Consider the following 20769-nt stretch of genomic DNA (forward strand, 5'->3'; position numbering starts at 1 on the left):
GGTAACATCCCTTTCCTCAGAGCAATCTCCATTGATCACTACCCTCTGTCGCCTTCTACTCAACCAGTCCCTGACCCAGCCACTCACTTTGGGACCCATTCCAAGGGCACTCAGTTTATTTATTAGATGTCTGTGTGGAACACTGTTAAAGGCTTTGCTAAAATCTAAATACACCACATCTATCGCACTTCCTCTATCCAATTCTCTGGTCACCCAGTCAGAGAAATTGATCAGGTTTGTCTGGCAAGACCTACCTCTAGTGAATCCATGGTGCCTTTGGTCCTACAATCCACAGGATTCCAGAAACTTCACCATTCTGTTTTAAAAGTGTTTCCATTAATTTGCTTACCACAGAAGTCAGACTTACCAGCCTATAATTCCCTACTTCTTCCTTGCTTCCACTTTTGTGAAGAATCCCTGAAACCCCTGAAACCATTTCAAGATATGACTTTTGATTCAGTTCAGATAGCCTTTTAGTAGAAGGGCATTATTTTAAAGTGTCAAATGCTGCTGAAACGTCAAATTGTGCTAGTAGTGTTTGTTCTCCTTTACTTTAGTTCTGTTCTTGCTCTGGCACCAGACCTATTAGACATGTTTCTGTGCTATGTGAGTTCCTGAACCTTTGTTGGGAAGGCAAATAGCAGGTTCCAGCATGTGATGTAGTCTTTTAGTTGGGTTGCAACTACAAATTCAATCAGTTTAGTTATGAAACGGATACTAGCAATCGGTCTATAATTGATTGTTTGGGATTGGTCTCAGTCTGATCATTTTGGGATGGGAGTGAGCAAGATTTCACCGAACGTTTCTGAAAACCATCCTTGAGTCAATGTTGAATTTATCATTAGAGATAACCATTTGAGTACTTCTTCTGACATATCGTTATATAGATATGATGGGCTTTGATCCAATTTATAGCCCATTTTGGATTCTTGCTTAATAAGAGGTTTTAATTCATTTGTTGTGACTGTGTTGAAATTTATCCATCTTCTATCTGTTAAGATGTTAACTAGGTTGCTCTCAGTTGTGATGTCATTTGGCTGACTGTGTATTCATCTGTATCATTGTTGAAAGTTTTAAATATTATTTCTTTGTGTTCAATTACTACATGTTGATTTGATTCCAATAAAGACATTTTATTATCTAGGAATCCTTTTTGACAGTAAACTCTCCTTTGAACAGCAGATAAGTCATGTGTTTTTAAAAAAATGCTATTTCTGGCTTAGATGTATTCATTCAGTCAGTAAGACCTTAGATTTTTATTCCATTCACACACTTATTCATGCCTTTGTAATATCAAGGTTAGATTATTGTAATTCAATATATTGTGGAATCAATGCAGCACTTTTAAGTAGGTTACAGACATTACAAAATTTAGCAGCTAGGCTTCTATTCAAGGCTAAAGCTATGATCTTATCACTCTTATATTGATAAGTTTACATTTGTTGCCTGTACATTCACAGATCTAAATTTAAAATTCTTTGTCAGACTTTTAAAGCTCATTATGCAGCCCCTACTTGGCTGCTCTAACTATTCCATATAATCCAACACATTTATTACAGTCAATTGATTCTCAGGGACTGGTACTTCCTTTACCAAAAATGTCTCATTATGAATCAACTCGTAATTCAGCTTTTTTCTTTTTATCTCCATTCTTATGGAATGACCTTCTACATATTATTTGAAGTGAGCTTAAAATTTAAGTCTATGTTGAAACCTCATTTTTTTAAATTTGGCATTTAATTTGAGGTAATTTTTAGATTGTCAGTGGACATGAGAAGAATGCATTTACAAGATCACAACAAAAAGAGGATTTTTTTTTTTGGTTTGTGTGCTTTTTCTCTCAATATTTAGATTAGGTCTTTCCTATTGATAATGGTGTTCTTTTCGTGTTTTAAGTAAACAACAATCCAAGCTACCTATTTTTGTGAGTCCTAGTTTGCCCTGAAAAAGCAGCCATTGGGCCATGAAACATTGGCTTCAAGGAGAAGGAACATATAAAATTAAGCTCGCTCTGCCAAAGTTTTGTGCTAAGTTGTGAAAAATCTTGGTCTAATAAGATTCCCCCTTTTTTGTGTGGCAAGCAGTCACCTTTGATGAAAGTTTTTTTTAGCTGATGATGTGGGCGGAGGAGGTAGAGCACAATTAAAGCTCACCAGAGACCCGAGGCTTTTTTCTTTTGTCTTAGAGTAACTCTCAGCTGATTAGTGGGGAGGTTTTTTTTAATTTAAGCAATTTTTGCATTCCTTCCACATCACTCAGTAGTAACTGGCTATATAACATAGAACAGTCCTGGTCCATCCAGTTTGGGCTCAGTCTCACCCACCCAGCTGCCACAGGCAGTTCCTACACACTGCAAGCAGCTAACCCTGAAGCCTTCCCTCTTATACAATTGCAATTTGCGTCAGAGGGAAGGCTTCCAGGGTGGTTGCTGGCAGCATGTAGGCACTGCTGCTGGCAATCTGAAGAAAAATGTAAATGCTGCATGGGCTGGAGGGGGGGTGTGGAGTGGGAAGGGAGGGAAAGAAATGTCTGCCCACTTTGGGCTCAGGCCCGGCCAAAATTGACTGTGTGGCTATGCCACTGACATAGAGTAACATCACATTATTTCTCCCCTGCCACGAATAAGTATTACCTTCCCAGCACCTAGGTCTGTTTCCTAAATTCTGGAATCCCTTTTCTACTAGACTGATTCGGTTTCTACACAGGTCATTGGTCTGCAGGATGATTACAAAATCAAAATCAGAATCATTTCTTTCTTCTCTGGTTTTAACTGAGTAACTTGATAGCTAATCTCTTTATTAGATCTTGTAGCTGGGAATTTCTGTAGGCACATGAAAGGCAGTTCTATCAATGGGTGCATGCATTTACATAGTAACATAGTAACATAGTAGATGACGGCAGATAAAGACCCGAATGGTCCATCCAGTCTGCCCAACCTGATTCAATTTAATTTTTATTTTTTTTTCTTCTTAGCTATTTCTGGGTGAGAATCCAAAGCTTTACCCGGTACTGTGCTTGGGTTCCAACTGCCGAAATCTCTGTTAAGACTTACTCCAGCCCATCTACACCCTCCCAGCCATTGAAGCCCTCCCCTGCCCATCCTCCTCCAAACGGCCATGCACAGACACAGACCGTACAAGTCTGCCCAGTAACTGGCCTAGTTCAATCTTTAATATTATTTTCTGATTCTAAATCTTCTGTGTTCATCCCACGCTTCTTTGAACTCAGTCACAGTTTTACTCTCCACCACCTCTCTCGGGAGCGCATTCCAGGCATCCACCACCCTCTCCGTAAAATAGAATTTCCTAACATTGCCCCTGAATCTACCACCCCTCAACCTCAAATTATGTCCTCTGGTTTTACCATTTTCCTTTCTCTGGAAAAGATTTTGTTCTACGTTAATACCCTTTAAGTATTTGAACGTCTGAATCATATCTCCCCTGTCTCTCCTTTCCTCTAGGGTATACATATTCAGGGCTTCCAGTCTCTCCTCATACGTCTTCTGGCGCAAGCCTCCTATCATTTTCGTCGCCCTCCTCTGGACCGCCTCAAGTCTTCTTACGTCTTTCGCCAGATACGGTCTCCAAAACTGAACACAATACTCCAAGTGGGGCCTCACCAATGACCTGTACAGGGGCATCAACACCTTCTTCCTTCTACTGACTACGCCTCTCTTTATATAGCCCAGAATCCTTCTGGCAGCAGCCACTGCCTTGTCACACTGTTTTTTCGCCTTTAGATCTTCGGACACTATCACCCCAAGGTCCCTCTCCCCGTCCGTGCATATCAGCTTCTCTCCTCCCAGCATATACGGTTCCTTCCTATTATTAATCCCCAAATGCATTACTCTGCATTTCTTTGCATTGAATTTTAGTTGCCAGGCATTAGACCATTCCTCTAACTTTTGCAGATCATTTTTCATATTTTCCACTCCCTCTTCGGTGTCTACTCTGTTACAAATCTTGGTATCATCTGCAAAAAGGCACACTTTTCCTTCTAACCCTTCAGCAATGTCACTTACATACATATTGAACAGGATTGGCCCCAGCACCGAACCCTGAGGGACTCCACTAGTCACCTTTCCTTCCTTCGAGCGACTTCCGTTAACCACCACCCTCTGGCGTCTGTCCGACAGCCAGTTTCTGACCCAGTTCACCACTTTGGGTCCTAACTTCAGCCCTTCAAGTTTGTTCAACAGCCTCCTATGAGGAACTGTATCAAAGGCTTTGCTGAAATCCAAGTAAATTACATCTAGCATATGTCCTCGATCCAGCTCTCTGGTCACCCAATCAAAAAATTCAATCAGGTTCGTTTGGCACGATTTACCTTTTGTAAAGCCATGTTGCCTCGGATCCTGTAACCCATTAGATTCAAGGAAATACACTATCCTTTCTTTCAGCAACACTTCCATTATTTTTCCAACAACTGAAGTGAGGCTCACCGGCCTGTAGTTTCCTGCTTCATCCCTGTGACCACTTTTATGAATAGGGACCACATCCGCTCTCCTCCAATCCCCAGGAATCACTCCCGTCTCCAGAGATTTGTTGAACAAGTCTTTAATAGGACTCGCCAGAACCTCTCTGAGCTCCCTTAGTATCCTGGGATGGATCCCGTCTGGTCCCATCGCTTTGTCCACCTTCAGTTTTTCAAGTTGCTCATAAACACCCTCCTTCGTGAACGGCGCAGAATCTACTCCATTTTCTCGTGTAACTTTGCCAGACAATCTCGGTCCTTCTCCAGGATTTTCTTCTGTGAACACAGAACAGAAGTATTTGTTTAGCACATTTGCTTTCTCCTCAACACTCTCCACATATTTGTTCCCAGCATCTTTTAGCCTAGCAATTCCATTTTTTATCTTCCTCCTTTCACTAATATATCTGAAAAAATTTTTATCTCCCTTTTTTACATTTTTAGCCATTTGTTCTTCCGCCTGTGCCTTCGCCAAACGTATCTCTCTCTTGGCTTCTTTCAGTTTCACCCTGTAGTCCTTTCTGCTCTCCTCTTCTTGGGTTTTTTTATATTTCATGAACGCCAACTCTTTCGCCTTTATTTTCTCAGCCACTAGTTTGGAGAACCATATCGGCTTCCTTTTTCTCTTGTTTTTATTGATTTTCTTCACATAAAGGTCCGTAGCCATTTTTATCACTCCTTTCAGCTTAGACCACTGTCTTTCCACTTCTCTTATGTCCTCCCATCCTAACAGCTCTTTCTTCAGGTACTTTCCCATTGCATTAAAGTCCGTACGTTTGAAATCTAGGACTTTAAGTATCGTGCGGCCGCTCTCCACTTTAGCCGTTATATCAAACCAAACCGTTTGATGATCGCTACTACCCAGGTGAGCACCCACTCGAACATTAGAGATACTCTCTCCATTTGTGAGGACCAGATCCAATATCGCTTTTTCCCTTGTGGGTTCCGTCACCATTTGTCTGAGCAGAGCCTCTTGAAAGGCATCCACAATCTCCCTACTTCTTTCCGATTCCGCAGACGGAACATTCCAGTCCGCATCCGGCAGGTTGAAATCTCCCAACAGCAGAACCTCCTCTTTCCTTCCAAACTTTTGGATATCCACAATCAGATCCTTATCAATTTGTTGCGATTGAGTCGGAGGTCTGTAGACTACACCCACGTAGATAGAAGTTCCATCTTCTCTTTTCAGAGCAATCCATATCGCTTCTTCCTCTCCCCCAGGTCCCTTGCATTTCGGTCGCTTGGATATTGATCTTTACATAGAGAGCTACTCCTCCACCTTTATGACCATCTCTGTCCTTCCTAAAAAGATTATATCCCGGTATGTTTGCATCCCATCCATGTGATTCACTGAACCATGTCTCTGTGATAGCAACAATATCTAGATCTGCCTCTAATATCAGGGCTTGCAGATCATGAACTTTGTTGCTTAAACTGCGAGCATTTGTGGTCATCGCTTTCCAGCTATTTTTCAGCGATAATCTCCTTTTTCGTATGGATTTTTGTGTCGTTTCACTTTCCGTTGCAATACTAAGAAATGAGTTGCTGATATTGCTTATGTTGCAGCCTTTACTACTATCACATCTTTTCTTTTGCCGGGGGTGGTCTCTATAATTGTCCTTCGTACATACACCACCCCCACCTTCTAGTTTAAATGCCTAGAAAAATATTGTCTAAATTTCTCTGCAAGGTTTCTTTTTCCTGCTGTAGTAATATGTAGCCCATCAGTGCAATATAGCTTCTTGTCCTTCCATGTATTTCCCCATCCTCCTATGTACCTGAAGCCTACTTGATGACACCAGGCTCTGAGCCATCTATTAAAGTCCTCTGTGTTTTTCACTCTTTGCTCTCCTTTTCCATATGCAGGCAGTATTTCAGAAAAAGCTAAAGTCTTTACAAAAGTTTTCACGCCCTCACCAAGCTCCCGAAAAGCTTTCTGTGCTGCAAGTGTGGAGTTGTTGGCCAGGTCATTTGTTCCCAGATGGATAACAACATCAGTGTTAAAATCCTTAGTTTCTTCCTTAATTATAGTCAGTATTTGCCTGGAACTCCTGGTAGCTGAGGATGCCTTAAGCACATAAGTGTACAGAAAAATGGTACTTGTGTATGTAACTGCACTAGGCACTATTCTATAACATGTAAATGCTATAGCGCATAATTTCAGGGGGGCAAAAATATGGGTCCAGCATGGGTGGGCCATGGGTGTGGCTCTAACCTATGTGTCAGTCTTACAAAAGGCAAGGGAGATGTCTTAGTCAACCAATGACAGAGTCTTTATTTAATGACAGAGACCTTGCTCAAAAATATTGTCCCAACAAGAATCCTAGTTTTGACGTAATCGATACGCCTTCCTCAGGGGACATTTGTTGAGCGCTCTGAAAATGCTGAGGAGTAATGTCTCATGTAGAAGCTGAGAGGATGCTCTGTGCTGTGCACAAAGCGTTCCTCTCACTTTCACTTCTGCAGCACAGAGCGTTCCTCTCAGCTTCTACATGAGACATTACCCTTCAGCGTTCTCAGAGCACTCAACAAAAGTGGCCCCTTGAGGAAGGCATATCGATTACACCGAAACTAGGATCCTTGTTGGGACAATATTTCTCACTTTCACTTCTGCATCACAGAGAAGTCCTCTCAGCTTCTATAAGTCCTCAGCATTCTCAGAGTGCTCAACAAGAGTGTCCCCTGACGAAGGCGTATCGATTATGCCGAAACTAGGATCCTTGTTGGGACAATATTTTTGAGCAAAGTCTCTGTCATTAAATAAAGACTCTGTCATTGGTTGACTAAGACATCTCCCTTGCCTTTTATTGGACTGTCTTTATCTCTCAAGGTGAGGTGTTCTTCTTTCTGCCTGTCCAACTTATGTGTGCAACATATAGGATACTACAGGTTAGGATGATTGTAGGGCACTCATAGGCTTGCCCTTTTTTCATTAATGTAAATGGTCATGCCTAATTTTAGGTGCACCAAGGCAGGTTTACTCTAGCATCCTGTAATGGAAGCTTGGTGTCCAGTTGTCAATATACAAGGGTTCTTCAAAAAGTTTCTGCACTTTCATATTTTCGCAGGAAATGGTTGGTAAGAGGGTGTGTCATAGAATGTCATTTGACTAGTCAATAAAGTTTGAATTAGCCACCAAGTAATGAGAATGAATAGAAAACTATCCACTAGTTCCTCAGTTTGCCACACTGAAATAACGTATGGTAGCTGTCCTCATGGGAACCTTATGACGTGTATAGTTTTCATTATTTTTTTTCTTTTCTTTTTTACTTTTTCATCTTATTCAGTAAAATATGACTTGTAAATTATAAAGTGCTTGTGCCTAGTATTTTAGCATTTATAGCAAAGGTAGTGATAATAATAATCACTTAGCTTTTATCTGACTCTGGGTCGAGCTCAATCCCCACCGACGCGTTTCACAATTGTGAAACGCGTCGGTGGGGATTGAGCTCGACCCAGAGTCAGATAAAAGCTAAGTGATTATTATTATCACTACCTTTGCTATAAATGCTAAAATACTAGGCACAAGCACTTTATAATTTACAAGTCATATTTTACTGAATAAGATGAAAAAGTAAAAAAGAAAAGAAAAAAAATAATGAAAACTATACACGTCATAAGGTTCCCATGAGGACAGCTACCATACGTTATTTCAGTGTGGCAAACTGAGGAACTAGTGGATAGTTTTCTATTCACTCTCATTACTTGGTGGCTAATTCAAACTTTATTGATTAGTATTTGATATTTTGGTGCACAATTTTTGATTTTGAGAATTTGACTAGTCAGGCAAAACAGGGTGATTATGTGGAAACGTGATGTAATTTGCTTTTGAGATATTTAATAAATATTTTTTTAAAAATTAAAAGTGTGGAAACTTTTTGAAGATCCCTTGTAGAACAGGGGCTCCCTACATACCACTGAGGTACCTAATAAGAGGTGCCCACACATAGGATAGCCACCTAAACCTTTTCATGTTTTTCAAAATGTGCCCCAGATTAATGCCTTCCCAAACAGTCACCCAGGAGAAGGAGTGTAACGTTCTGGGAATTTTTTGACATATACAATGATGGCTGGATAACTATTCAGGCAAATAGAAACGCATAACTAGCAGTCCTATCTTGCCCGAATAGCTATCCCTGTACCATCCCTGAATGTCACTGTTACCCACATAATGGCTGATACCCAGATAGGTGCTGGCACTAAGTATGTGAGAAGAAATCAGCCTGTGGCACTCAGGGTTTATGAAAAGACTGACCGCCACTGGCTAAATATCAAGGTTTTATAGGAATAAAGTTGCTTAACCAATGAAAATATACCAGCAAGCAATAGTTAATAAAAAAAATTATTGATTACTTATGATAGGGAAGGTCCTGATTAGAGAATGACATGGTGGTTGTTACCCGCGGCTAGCCGCGAGTAGCCGCGGGTAACCCGCCGAAATGGGGAAGAAAAAATAGTGGTCTCTGCGGGGACGGGAACAAGGCCATTCACCGCCCCGTGGAGCGGTGAATGGTCTTGTCTCCGCACTGAGGCAATTACGGATCGCGCGGTCAATCAGCCCCACCCGCCCGATAGCAGCATTCCGCCATTTCCCTCCCTCCACCTCACCTTATATGCAGAGTTTGCTGGCTTTCTTTTTCACCCAGCGGCACGCTTTCAAAAAGCCGCGCATGCGCGGCTGTTGGAGTTGATCAATCTTCTCCTCTCCTGCAACTTCCTATTTCCGATTGCATCAGAGGAGAAGATTGAACAACAAAGCAGCCGCGTGTGCGCGGCTCTTTGAAAGCGTGCGGCTGGACGAAAAAGAAAGCCGGCAAACTCGGCATCTAAGGTGAGGTGGAGGGAGATGACGGAATGCTGTATTCGGGCGGGAGAGGGCTGCTGGACCGCACGATCGCGCATGTTCCCGGCTCACATTAGGAAGGAGGGAGTGAAAGGGAAAGAGGGGATGAAGAGGGAGAGAAATAAACCCACAGCAGGAAAGAAAGGGGAGGACAGGCAGGTGAGCCAGATGCTGGGAAGCGGGGGGGCGGGGGAGGGGAAGAAAGAGGGAAAAATGCTAGATGGGGTTGAAGAGAAGAGACACATTGGTGTGGAAGAGGAAGAGAGAGGAAATCTGGACACAGGAAGGTAACATAAACAGGGGAAATTATATGCATGGGGGCATAGGGACAGAGACATAAAGGGGACATACATGCCATGGGGATGATATATGGACACGGGGAGGGGGGCAATGCCAGATACATAGGGGAGATTTTGGAAATGGGGAAAATAGGAACACAGATGCAAGATTGTTTGGGGACCGAGCTCGCAGGCTCCAGCGGCTTGCACAAATTACATTGTAACATGCCACAAAAGTAAGAGGGAGGGAGGGGGGGAGGTAGATAGATAGGCCGCGCGAGAGGAACTGAAGGGTGGTAGAAAGGAACAGATGGTGAAGAAGGGAGGGAAGTATGGTGGTAGAAAGGAATAGAACAGACATTGAAGGAGGGTGGAGAGGAACAGACCCTGAAGGGAACTGTAGAAGACGTGGGGAGAAGACGCTGGAAGGGAAGAAGACAGATGCCAGACTTTGGGGGAGCAGAGGGAAGAAGATGGGTGCCAGACCAATTGTGGGGGGGGGGGGGGTGAAGGGAGAGGCACAGTAACCGAGCAAATGGAAGACGCAGAAAGAAGACACACAGTGGATAGAAGGAATCGAATGAGAAGATGAGGAAAGCAGAAACCAGACAACAAAGGTAGAAAAAAAATTCTATTTCTTTTCTTTTTTTTTTTTTTTTTTGCTTTAGGATAAAGTAGTATATTAGTTGTGTTGATAAAAATTTATAAACAAAGCCCTGCCAGCTGAACATCTCTTTCTCTAGTTCAGCAGCCAGAACTTTGATTTATAAGGAAGGCATAAGCTAAATATTGCAGTACTGAGGCTTATATGGATGCTGTGGGGACGGTGACGGGGCGGTGAATGGGATGGCAGTGATGGTGACGGGGTGGTGAAGGGGATGGCGGTGACAGTGACGGGGCGGTGAAGGGAATGGCGGTGATGGGGCAGTGTAGGGGACGGTGGGACGGGGACGGGGACGGGGCAGTGACGGGGACAGATTTTTTCCCTGTGTCATTCTCTAGTCCTGATAGGGAGAGCAGGTGATTATTTCAGTATGCTTTTCAGTGAAAAATGTCTCTCAGGTCATTTTTACAATTGTCACAGTTTCTGCTGGAGATTAAAGTGTTGTCTTCAAAAGCAATGAGAAACTGGATTTTGCAAATCATATTTCTGATACTTTTTTATTCCATTATAACTCCAATTTAATCTGTCAGAGAGAAAATGCATATGCTTTCACATCTTAGCTTCCATGTTTTTTCCAAGCAAAGAATATAAAGTCTTTTTCCTTCTATAGAAGTGAATCAGGGCCAACAAGGAATAAAGGTAGATAAAAATTTTACATCTACTATGGACGGGAGAGCAAGACTGAGAGGTTAATAAATGTATGCATGTGGCTGATTAATCCCTTGTGGCCCAGGTAGATGGGGCAGGGCAGAGACTGTAAGTGGCACATCTGTTCCACTTTCTGTACACACTGTTTTTTTCAAACATCCTGGTGGGTTTATTTTATAGCTTTTTCACCCTCCCCTCCCCCCCCCCCCCCCCTTTGGCTTCTCCTAACCACACTGGCGCTGTGGTGTAAATAAAATAAAGACACCAAAAGGACTTTATTTTTATTTTTTATGCAGTAATTATCCTAACTTGATCAACAAAGCAATCGAAGCTCTGTTACCACTGGATCTTTTTGTTTTTGCAAATTTTGATTTTTAGCTCTGACAGAAATTAAGGGCTCCTTTTACTAAGCTGCGTTAGGGCTTTAATGCACGGAATAGTGCGTGCTACATTGCTGCGCGTGTTAGACCTTAATGCCAGCATTAGTTCTAGCCGTGTAGTGTGCGGTAATTTCCTGCGTGCGCTAAAAACGCTAGCGTACCTTAGTAAAAGGATCCCTAATTTTTTTAAAAAAGAGAACGACTGCAGATGGTGGATTATAGAATGCATCTTTGCTTGTCAACTATTGAGCCACGTTTTGAATTAATTTGCACTCAAAAACAACCACATCTATTGTGTTGATTAGCAGTTCTATTCTATATACTTCAGTTTCACCATTATTACGATTACCCATACATAGCTTAAAGAAATTTAAATTAAAAAACTCAAATTTAATTTTTGTTGGTTTTGCAATTTTTATCGTTTCAATTATAATATGCTGTACAAAACATTTCCTCTGTTTACTATGACATGAAAAACATTTGCTCCGTTTAGTGTGCCAGAGCTAAAATAAATAAATAAATAAAGGTTTGAGAAACATTGTTCTACAGCCATCAATGAAAAAGAAAAAAAAAAAGCTTTTGTTGACAGAATGTTAATGATCTGTAAAAGTAACACAGAGTATTACTGTGGACTCCAGGTGGTGCCATATCTAACTTGTATGCTATGTTGATTGCACGTTTCAAGATGTTCCCAGAAGTTAAGGAGAAAGGAATGACAGCTATTCCCAGACTGATTGCCCTCACCTCAGAGCAAGTATGTGATTCTGTTTTATTCATTTATTGTTGTTGTTGTTTTTTTTATTGTTAATGATACATTGTTCCACAGAAGATGTTGTCTGTTAATGAACTAATCCTTTCTTTTGTTTCCGTGTATCAGATATTTTCTGTCAGCCAGCAGTATTCAGATAGGCACACAAGTGGGTGATGTCATCCAATGGTACTGGGATGAAACTGTTCTCCCAGAGATCCAAATTTACCTCTTCCCCCCCCCCCTCTCAACTTTTGCAAAACCATAGCGTGGTTTTTAGTGCTGGCTGCGTGTCAAAGCAGCTCCCGATTGGCGTAGCCTGACTTTAGTACCAGGAAGAGACTGTCAGAAAATACTGAGAATGATTTTCAGCACTTGCCAGTGCCCCAGCTGCCCTCTCCTGCCTTCGATCAGCTCCTACACCGCATTTGCAGATTTTTGAAATTCGTAGGTGTTCCTGGAATGGAACCCCTGTGAATTTCGGGGGAGTACTGTACTCATCTTGTTTCAATGAATGAGGATGCCTGCAACCTGATGCAAGAATTGTCAGTCTCCTGAAGCTCAGCTGGGCACCTTTGCCTGGCTGTGAACCTCTCCCTTTCATGAAAATATCCATTCCAAGTGGGTATACATCCTAGTGTTAAAACAAACAGAGAAAGGAAGGGTGTGAATTACACTTAATTACAGTAAAAGAACAGTGAGATAGAGTTAGAGATCACCATTCTATATTTTTTTTTATTTCTATTACCTGTTTCATCTTCCACGTGTTCTCTTAAGAGCATCAAAATCAAATACCCATTTTTTTCTTTAGACCAATATAAGTATAAACTTTAACTCTAAAACAGTGGTATCTCCTTAAACTAATGAACATGTTTCTCTTTCACTATGAGCTCCTTTTACTAAGGTGCGCTAGCGTTTTTAGCGCATGCTAACCCCACGCTACACGCCAAGAACTAACGCCAGCTCATTCCTGGGATGGCTGGCCTGCCGGACGGACGGGCTTGGCACCGCCGTCTGGCCAATGATTTTAAGGTATGGGGAGGGGGATTTGGGGTGAGGGGATTGAGGGGTTGGCGGGGGAAGGGGGGTCTCGCGGGTCGGCGGGGGGACAGATCGGGGGTTCAGGGGGTGAGTTCGTGGGAGGAGGGTGCGTCGAGGGGAGGAGGGCCTGGGATCCCTCCTGCCCATATCTTAGTGGGGGTGGGAGGTTCACCTGGGCAGGAGGGAGCCCAATCGTAATCGGCGGCGGGGGAGGGGAGGATTCAGGGTGATGCGGGGCAAGAGGGCTTAGCCTTTCCTCGTACGATAGATCCTTGAGCTTTTAAAGTGCATGGAAAAATGTTTTGTTTAATACAGTGCAATTTGAAAACTTTATCCCCAATTTTCAGACAGGTTTTCAACTCATTTCAGGCATTTTTTTTTTTTTAATATGTATTAGAACTTTTTAATGAAGACAAATTGATTGGGCATACACTAATTAGTAGGTTAACACACATTAAACTGCTTTTGTTTCGTTTCAAGAACTGCCAGAAAATGCATCCAAAGATAATTGTCTGATTTTAATTTTGTAACCCACTGTGGACAGTCTTGTAAACTGAGGAAACGGTCTGTATTACTTTTTAATCAATCATTACATAAACAAATAAAATTATTCGGCTATCAGAAATTCCATAGGAGCAAATTGCTACAATTGTTATTACTATAGCATGTGCAAATCATTATTTGTGTTATTATTTCACTGTGCTCAGGTCTTCTCATAGTGGCTAATCAAACTTAACTATAATGAATATTTATATTTCCTGGAATTGTGTTTTGTATAAATTCAGTCACAACATAAGAGCATATGCTTCATGGTATACAGTGGGTCTCATATCTACTAACTGTAGAGGCTCGTGTGTTGTTCAAGTTGGGTTGCTTCTGTTATAAGGTTCTTTATGCCCGAGCCCCTCATTACTTGGTTAATAGATTTTCCTTGGCTTCATACAGATATAATAGAAGAACCCATTCTTTGTTTAATTCTCCTTCAATCCAGGGTTTTAAAAGTATAAAATTTCTCAATCACACTTTGGCTTCCCAGGCGGCACTTCATGATAAGGAGTTCCGAGCTTTGTTGCATGCAGCTCATTCTCACAAAGACTTTAGATCTCAATTGAAAACCTATTTATTTTCTAAATACTTCATCAATTAACTTTCTTCATCCCATTCATTATGATTTTTATTAGTAATTTTTTGTAAACCGCGTTGAACTGATGGTTACGTGGTCAATAAGCACAATGTTATGTTATGTTTATGTTATGTACTGCTATGTTATGTCTGGTAGCTAGAATGCTACCAGACATACACAGCACTGTACAGAGTCATGAAGAAGACAGTCCCTGCTTGAAGGAGCTTACAATCTAAACAGACAAGACAAATGCCATGGATACAGTTAGGGGGAATAGTTAATCTGTCCTGGTAGTCTCAAACACCAGTGGCATAGTAAAGGGGGTGGCGGGGTAGTCCACCCCAGGTGCCATCTTGGTGGGGGCACCGGCACCCATCCTCCTCTCTGACCCCCCCCTGCTCCTTTACCACTACCCCCCCCCCCACTACCGCACCACTACCTTTCCCTTCCCCAAATCTCTTTAACATTTCCAGTGCAAGCAGCAACCCCCAACCTGCTGCTCGCTTCAGCATCAGCTCTTCCTATGATGTCACTTCCTGGGCCTGCACCTAGGAAGTGACATCAGGTTGGGGGTTGCTGCTCGTGCCGAGAATGTTAAAGAGAAGGTGGACGAGAAGGTGCACGCGCATGTGCGGCAGGAGTGGCAGGGAAGGAGCTGATGGGGGTGGGGGGGGGGTGGGAGGTGAACCACCATCCTGGGTGTCTCTCAGCCTCACTATGCCACGTTCCCAGGTTTTGAAAATATCCACCCTTAATGAACATGCATGACATGGGTTTCTAGTGAATGTATATTTTTCTTGTTCATATTTAGTGGTTGTGGGGATACAGCTGTATTAGAACGTTTACGTTACCACTTGCCAGCTTTTGATTCCTAAAAGAAAAACTGGCTTGTCACTTTTAGCTTAACATGAAAACCAAAGAATTAGACTGTATTTACCTCTCACAGATACCCCCCCCCCCTTTTTGTTTTTGTTTTTTTTTACTAAACCATGGTAGAGGTTTCTACTGTAGCCTGGTGCGCTAAATGCTCCAATGTGTTTTGGCCAGGTACTAGTGACCTGGATTGGCCACCATGAGAACGGGCTACTGGGCTTGATGAACCATTGGTCTGACCCAGTAAGGCTATTCTTATGTTCATAGAATTCTATGAGCATCAAGTTTCAAGTTTCAAGTTTATTAAATTATTTGATTAAACGCTTTTCAGGATACAAAGCGTTTTACAAAGAAATAAAATTGGATTTCTTAAATCACAAATACATCATAAAATAAATAAAAATAATTACTTTAAAATTAAAAAAAAAAACACGAACTGGGGTAACAAACACATGAAACAGTAGGAAAGGAGGGAAAAAGAAAAAATACAATAAAAAAAAAAAAGAAAATGTGTTAATCAGATTAGGTTAGAACATAAGGATGATGTGAGAAAAGAATTTGCAAACAAGAAAATCTAAAAAGAGGGGAAATATAATCTGAGTTTAATACAAGATTAAGCACCCTGGGCCGCAGTAGAAACCTCTACCATTGCTTATCAAAAAGGGGGACGGGGGGGGAGATAATTAGATTGATTGATTGAGGGATCTAAGATTATCTCAGGCAAAGTAATACATTGGTTTGTTGCCATAGGAAAGGGAATTCCTTTACATTGGTTTGTTGCCCTAAAGAGATCAGTGAAAGTGAATGCCTCCAGCTGTTGAGCTCCTTACATTAGGACAATTCCCCGACACATCTGAAACAAAGTTTTGCTGAGTTTTTCTAAAGACCCTGGAATATTGCCAATGCCAATTGAAAATATTTTCAAGCATGTAAAAATAAAGATAATTGTTGGAATTTATTTCGGCCAAGGAAGGGGGGGAAGTGATGATTGGTCCGATAGTTACTCCTACAGTTTTTAAAGTACAGGCTGTTGGGGGGGGTTTACATCATTGTCTCCTGGGCTGCTCTTATAATTGATGTTTGGTATACTTATGTATATTTTTTCCATATTAATTCTAATACTTGGATCTTTACTTCTAATTGTGGACTAAATAATATATCTTTTTTCCTTCTAACTACCTCACGCTGCTGTTGTGGGCAGGGTTAGGATTATTAGTTTCCTTTGATGTTTATTGCAAATCTGTACTCGAGTATTAATGAGCTTGTTTGCAATTTTGGAAAATGAATAAATAAAGAATTTAAAAAAATAAAAAAATAAAGATAAATAATAGCCTTTATCCTCCAGATAGCAATGATGAGGGAAATTTTATATCAGGTCACCTAAGCAGGTAGGTCAAGCAGGTGCCCACTGTGGGCCTGTTTTGTAAAGATGCAACGGTGTCTTTATAAAAATTACCCACAAAAGCTGAAGAAATCATGAGTAAAATAAACCCATGCACATTGAAACTTGCTTGGGAGCAGGTGTCAATGTTGACACCTAAAGCATGTGTGTATGCACACATTTTATGAGCACATCTGTAAATTACTGCTCTATCCAGGCTCTACCCAAACATGCCAACACCTAAATTACATTAACGTATACACATTCTTGACATTACCCGGGTAATTTTATAAGAGGCATTTTGAACTCATATACTGGCATTAGAAATAGGTGTGATGTGCATATAATCACATTGGCAAGGGAGAGTATAAGAAGAGCCATAATGAGTCAAACTAATGGTCCATCTAGCCCAGTGTTTCTCAACTCAGCCCTGGAGTACCCCCTTGCCAATCAGGTTTTCAGGATATCCACAATGGATATGCACAGACTTGATTTGCATACTCTGCCTCCATTATATGCAAATTTCTTTCATGCATATTCATTGTGGATATCCTGAAAACTTGACTAGAAAGGGGGTACGCCCACTATGCTGTTTCCAACAGTGGCCAATCCAGGTCACAAGTACCCAGTAGAAGCCCAAATAGTAGCAACATTCTATGCTATTGATCCTAGGGCAAGCAGTAGCTTCTCCCATGTCTGTCTCAATAGTACACTATGGACTTTTCTTCCAGGAACTACGTTCTCTGATAATGAGTTCCAGAGCTTAACTATTCTTTGAGTGAAAAAAATATTTCCTCCTATTTGTTTTAAAAGTATTTCCATGTAATTTCATCGAGTGTTCCCTAGTCTTTGTACTTTTTAAAAGAGTGAAAAATTGATTCACTTTTACCTGTTCTACACCACTCAGGATTTTGTAGACCTCAATCATATCCCCCTCAGCAGTCTATTTTTCAAGTTGAACAGCTCTAACCTCTTTAGCCTTTCCTGATATGAGAAGAATTCCATCCCCTTTATCATTTTGGTTGTTCTTCTTTGAACCTTTTCTAATTCCCCTATATCTTTTTAGAGATACGATGACCAGAGTTGACGGTGACTATTGTTCTATGCTGACTTTTAAACTGTCAATTAAAATATTGACCATTGAGATGCAGAAATCTGCTGCTTAATCTCAATGCTCCAAATGTCTCGAAGCCTAGTTTTTGGGTTTTTTTATTCAAGAATTCAGATATTAATTTATACCACTTGGTTGCCTGATGCCCAGCAAATCTGTCTGGAAGCATAGGCCCAGCAAGCTATACTGAGTTTTCAAGTTTCGCCTGAATGGCCTGCTTCAACTGCAACCACTTATATACCTGAGACTTTGCAATACCAAATGTTTGTTGCTGTCGTGAAAAGTCAAGCAGCTTTCCATCTGATAACACATCATCCAGTGTGCGTATACCCACCTGCAGCCAGTGCTGCGAGGATCTTAGACAAATTTGGACTTGGAGGATGAGATGTACAGCGTCAGCGTTTATGAGACAAACATGGGTTTTTTTGTTGCATAGAAGTTTTTGGACCCCTGTTAGATTGCAAAAATTAGATAGTTCTAAGTCAAATAGATGTCATCTTGATATAGGGACACTGCATAATCTGCTCTTCTTTTGTCCCTTGATACTTAAATTTTGGTGATCCATTTGGAGTCAAATCAATAGAATACTGGAATTTCCAGTGGAATTGACATATGATACAGTGCTGTTTGGCTCGTTATTGAGGGCTAAGAGTCCAATAACTTCATGTACTAAAGACTACTTTTCATCATGAGAAGACTGCAAGGGGATTTGATAGAGACTTTTAAAATATTAAAAGGATTTGATAAAATAGACCAGGAAGCAGCATTGTTAACATTTTCGGAAGTCACACGGACACAGGGTCACAACCTGAAACTAAGTGGCAGCAGGTTCAGGACAAACGTCAGGAAGTTCTGTTTCTCACAGCGAGTGGTTGGAGCTTGGAATGCTCTCCCGGAGGAGGTTGTGGCGGAGACTACTGTTCTGGGTTTCAAGCGCAAGTTGGATGCACATCTTCTTGAAAACCATATTGAGGGATACGGGAAATCCGGGTCTCCCAAAAGGTGTACTTAAATGGGCCACCGCGTGCGCGGATCGCCGGACAAGATGGACCTTGGTCTGATCCGGTGAAGGCATTTCTTATGTTCTTATGACGGGAGTTGCCATACAGCTCATTTTAAAAAATTGGAAAAATTAGGACACGTTAAACTAATGTTTTTGGTGGGAATCCTTGTGTCAGACTTATAAATTTGAACGTATGAGTGCAATACAATTGGAACATTATAAGAAATTCATGAAGGTTTGGGACCCATTAACATAATTTTGTAAAGATTGATTATTAGTTTTAGGCCTTTAATTATACATGTCCAGGATGGATGGGTGGGAGGGGAGGAGGGATATGCCTTTAATTTATTATTTGATCGCAATTTTGTTTGTCTTGATCATTGGCGTTACTCTTGAATGTCTTTATGCTGTTTGAAAGGGTGGGTGGGTGGGGGAAAGGGATATGTATTTATTATATCATTTAATGGAATTAAGTGCTGTTTATTTGTACATTGTTTGATCATATTGTAGCGTAGCCGGTACCTGAGCCTTCAGGGGTTCCGGACTCTGCTCACTTTAGCGCCTCTTTGACGTGCTTCCTTTAAGTAGGAAGTCCTGCTGGATCCCACGTGACAATATATAAGACATAATTGGCACAACAGTCAGTTCATGGTTCAAAACAAAACACTTTATTGTGTTCTTGAAATGGGAGTCTACTTCTAGGCAGTCCTGACTCCAATATGAAAAAGGTTAATCCACAAACCAAAAATATAGCTGAGCCTAAACAGTAGAGCTCAGCTGCCACCTTAATACAGGTAAGAAGAAAAAGAAATAACACAGTCCAAAAATCATTGTTGTCAAATGGCCAAAAATATAAGTCCAAAAATTGCTGCTGTCTTAAAACTTCACTGGTCCCACAGCAATATGACTAGCACTCCTAGCAGTACTCTGCCCAAGCCCTGCAGTGCAACAGGCTTGTTCCTCAATCAGTTTAATTTAGCTGATGAGAGGGGGGAAGGGAGTAAGCGAATCCACTGTTAAATGTTCTGCAAGACAGAACGCCACGAATGGCCCCACTAACCCACCTATATGGAAAGTGGATTCTCCCCAACTTACTTACTTCCCTCAGGCAAATTATATCAGCTTAACAACCAAATAACTTCAGGAAGTCAGCTATTTAAAGCTTATAACAAAACGTTTTTTTTTTTCTTTTCTGTTCTAACTGAGCACAGCAGTCCCTGTCTCATTCAGCTCACTAAGCAACTTGCTTTGAAAAAACATACAGAGCGATTCCTACTGCTATAATGTAAACTAACCAGACCTGCCACTTAACTTAGGTCCATGCAGTCCATTAGTTTGTACCCAGTCCATGGGCTTCGGCACTGTTTGCTGGCTGGCCCCACAGTCAGTATCACATTCACTCATCTCAATATCCTGAGACTCCAGAGCCCCATCAGGTGAGTACTCTCCTGGAGCTGACCCAGGCAAGACTGCCCTTCTCCTCCTGAGAGCAGCCTCTAAATTGCACAAACGAGCCCGCCCTGTTCTCAGAGGAGGAGGAGCTACCTGCCCTGCCTGCTTAGCTTTTCCTGGTTTTTTAATTATCCCTTTCAGCTGGGGACTAGCAGAGGGAGAAGTATGCCTCAGAGGCTGTTCTAGGCTGTTCCCCTGCACCTCCTCTACTCCCTTCAGATTGTTTGTTTCAGAATTAAAGGGGAAGTCAGTAATTCCTTTTCTACTGTTATCACCTCTATCACGGTGGTTAGTCTTTTGTATCCTTGGGCTAGCTTTAGCACTAGAAAAGCTAGGCACGAGTCCAACTTTGGGGCTAGGATCGTGACAATATGTTGCACTTGATGTTAGCTTTTAAAATTAATAAATATAATTTAAAAAATAAAAATATTGAAACATTAAAAAATCCTTCTTAAAATTACCCCTGATATGTCTTTGAAGAGAGATCTTACAGATACAGTGGAATCATGCTACATAATACTTATTGATTCAAATTGTTCATCTGGTTGCGTATCACTTGTCCATCATGGTGCAGTTCAATGTAATTAGCTAAGTCAATTATGTCTGCTTAATATCATTTAGATGTGCAGTTGGCATTCAGTTATGCAGATAGAAAGTACTGACCTGATAAATTCTATTTCTTCCTAAAATTCTTCTTGATTGTGATAACCGTTACTTAGGACTGAATCTGATTTTCAGATGTATCAAGTACTTT

At 41.3% G+C, this 20769-nt stretch overlaps 1 protein-coding gene across 1 annotated transcript in view; it reads left to right on the forward strand.

Moving 5' to 3' along the window:
• GAD2 (glutamate decarboxylase 2) overlaps positions 1-20769 on the forward strand; it is a 149260-nt gene that overhangs the window by 63115 nt on the left and 65376 nt on the right. Inside the window, exon 7 of the mRNA XM_033934223.1 lies at positions 11922-12037. Coding sequence (XP_033790114.1) covers positions 11922-12037 — 116 coding nt within the window. The remainder of the gene's footprint in view (positions 1-11921; positions 12038-20769) is intronic.

The sequence above is a fragment of the Geotrypetes seraphini genome, chromosome 2 (assembly GCF_902459505.1).
Source record: "Geotrypetes seraphini chromosome 2, aGeoSer1.1, whole genome shotgun sequence".
NCBI classification, from domain to species: domain Eukaryota; kingdom Metazoa; phylum Chordata; class Amphibia; order Gymnophiona; family Dermophiidae; genus Geotrypetes; species Geotrypetes seraphini.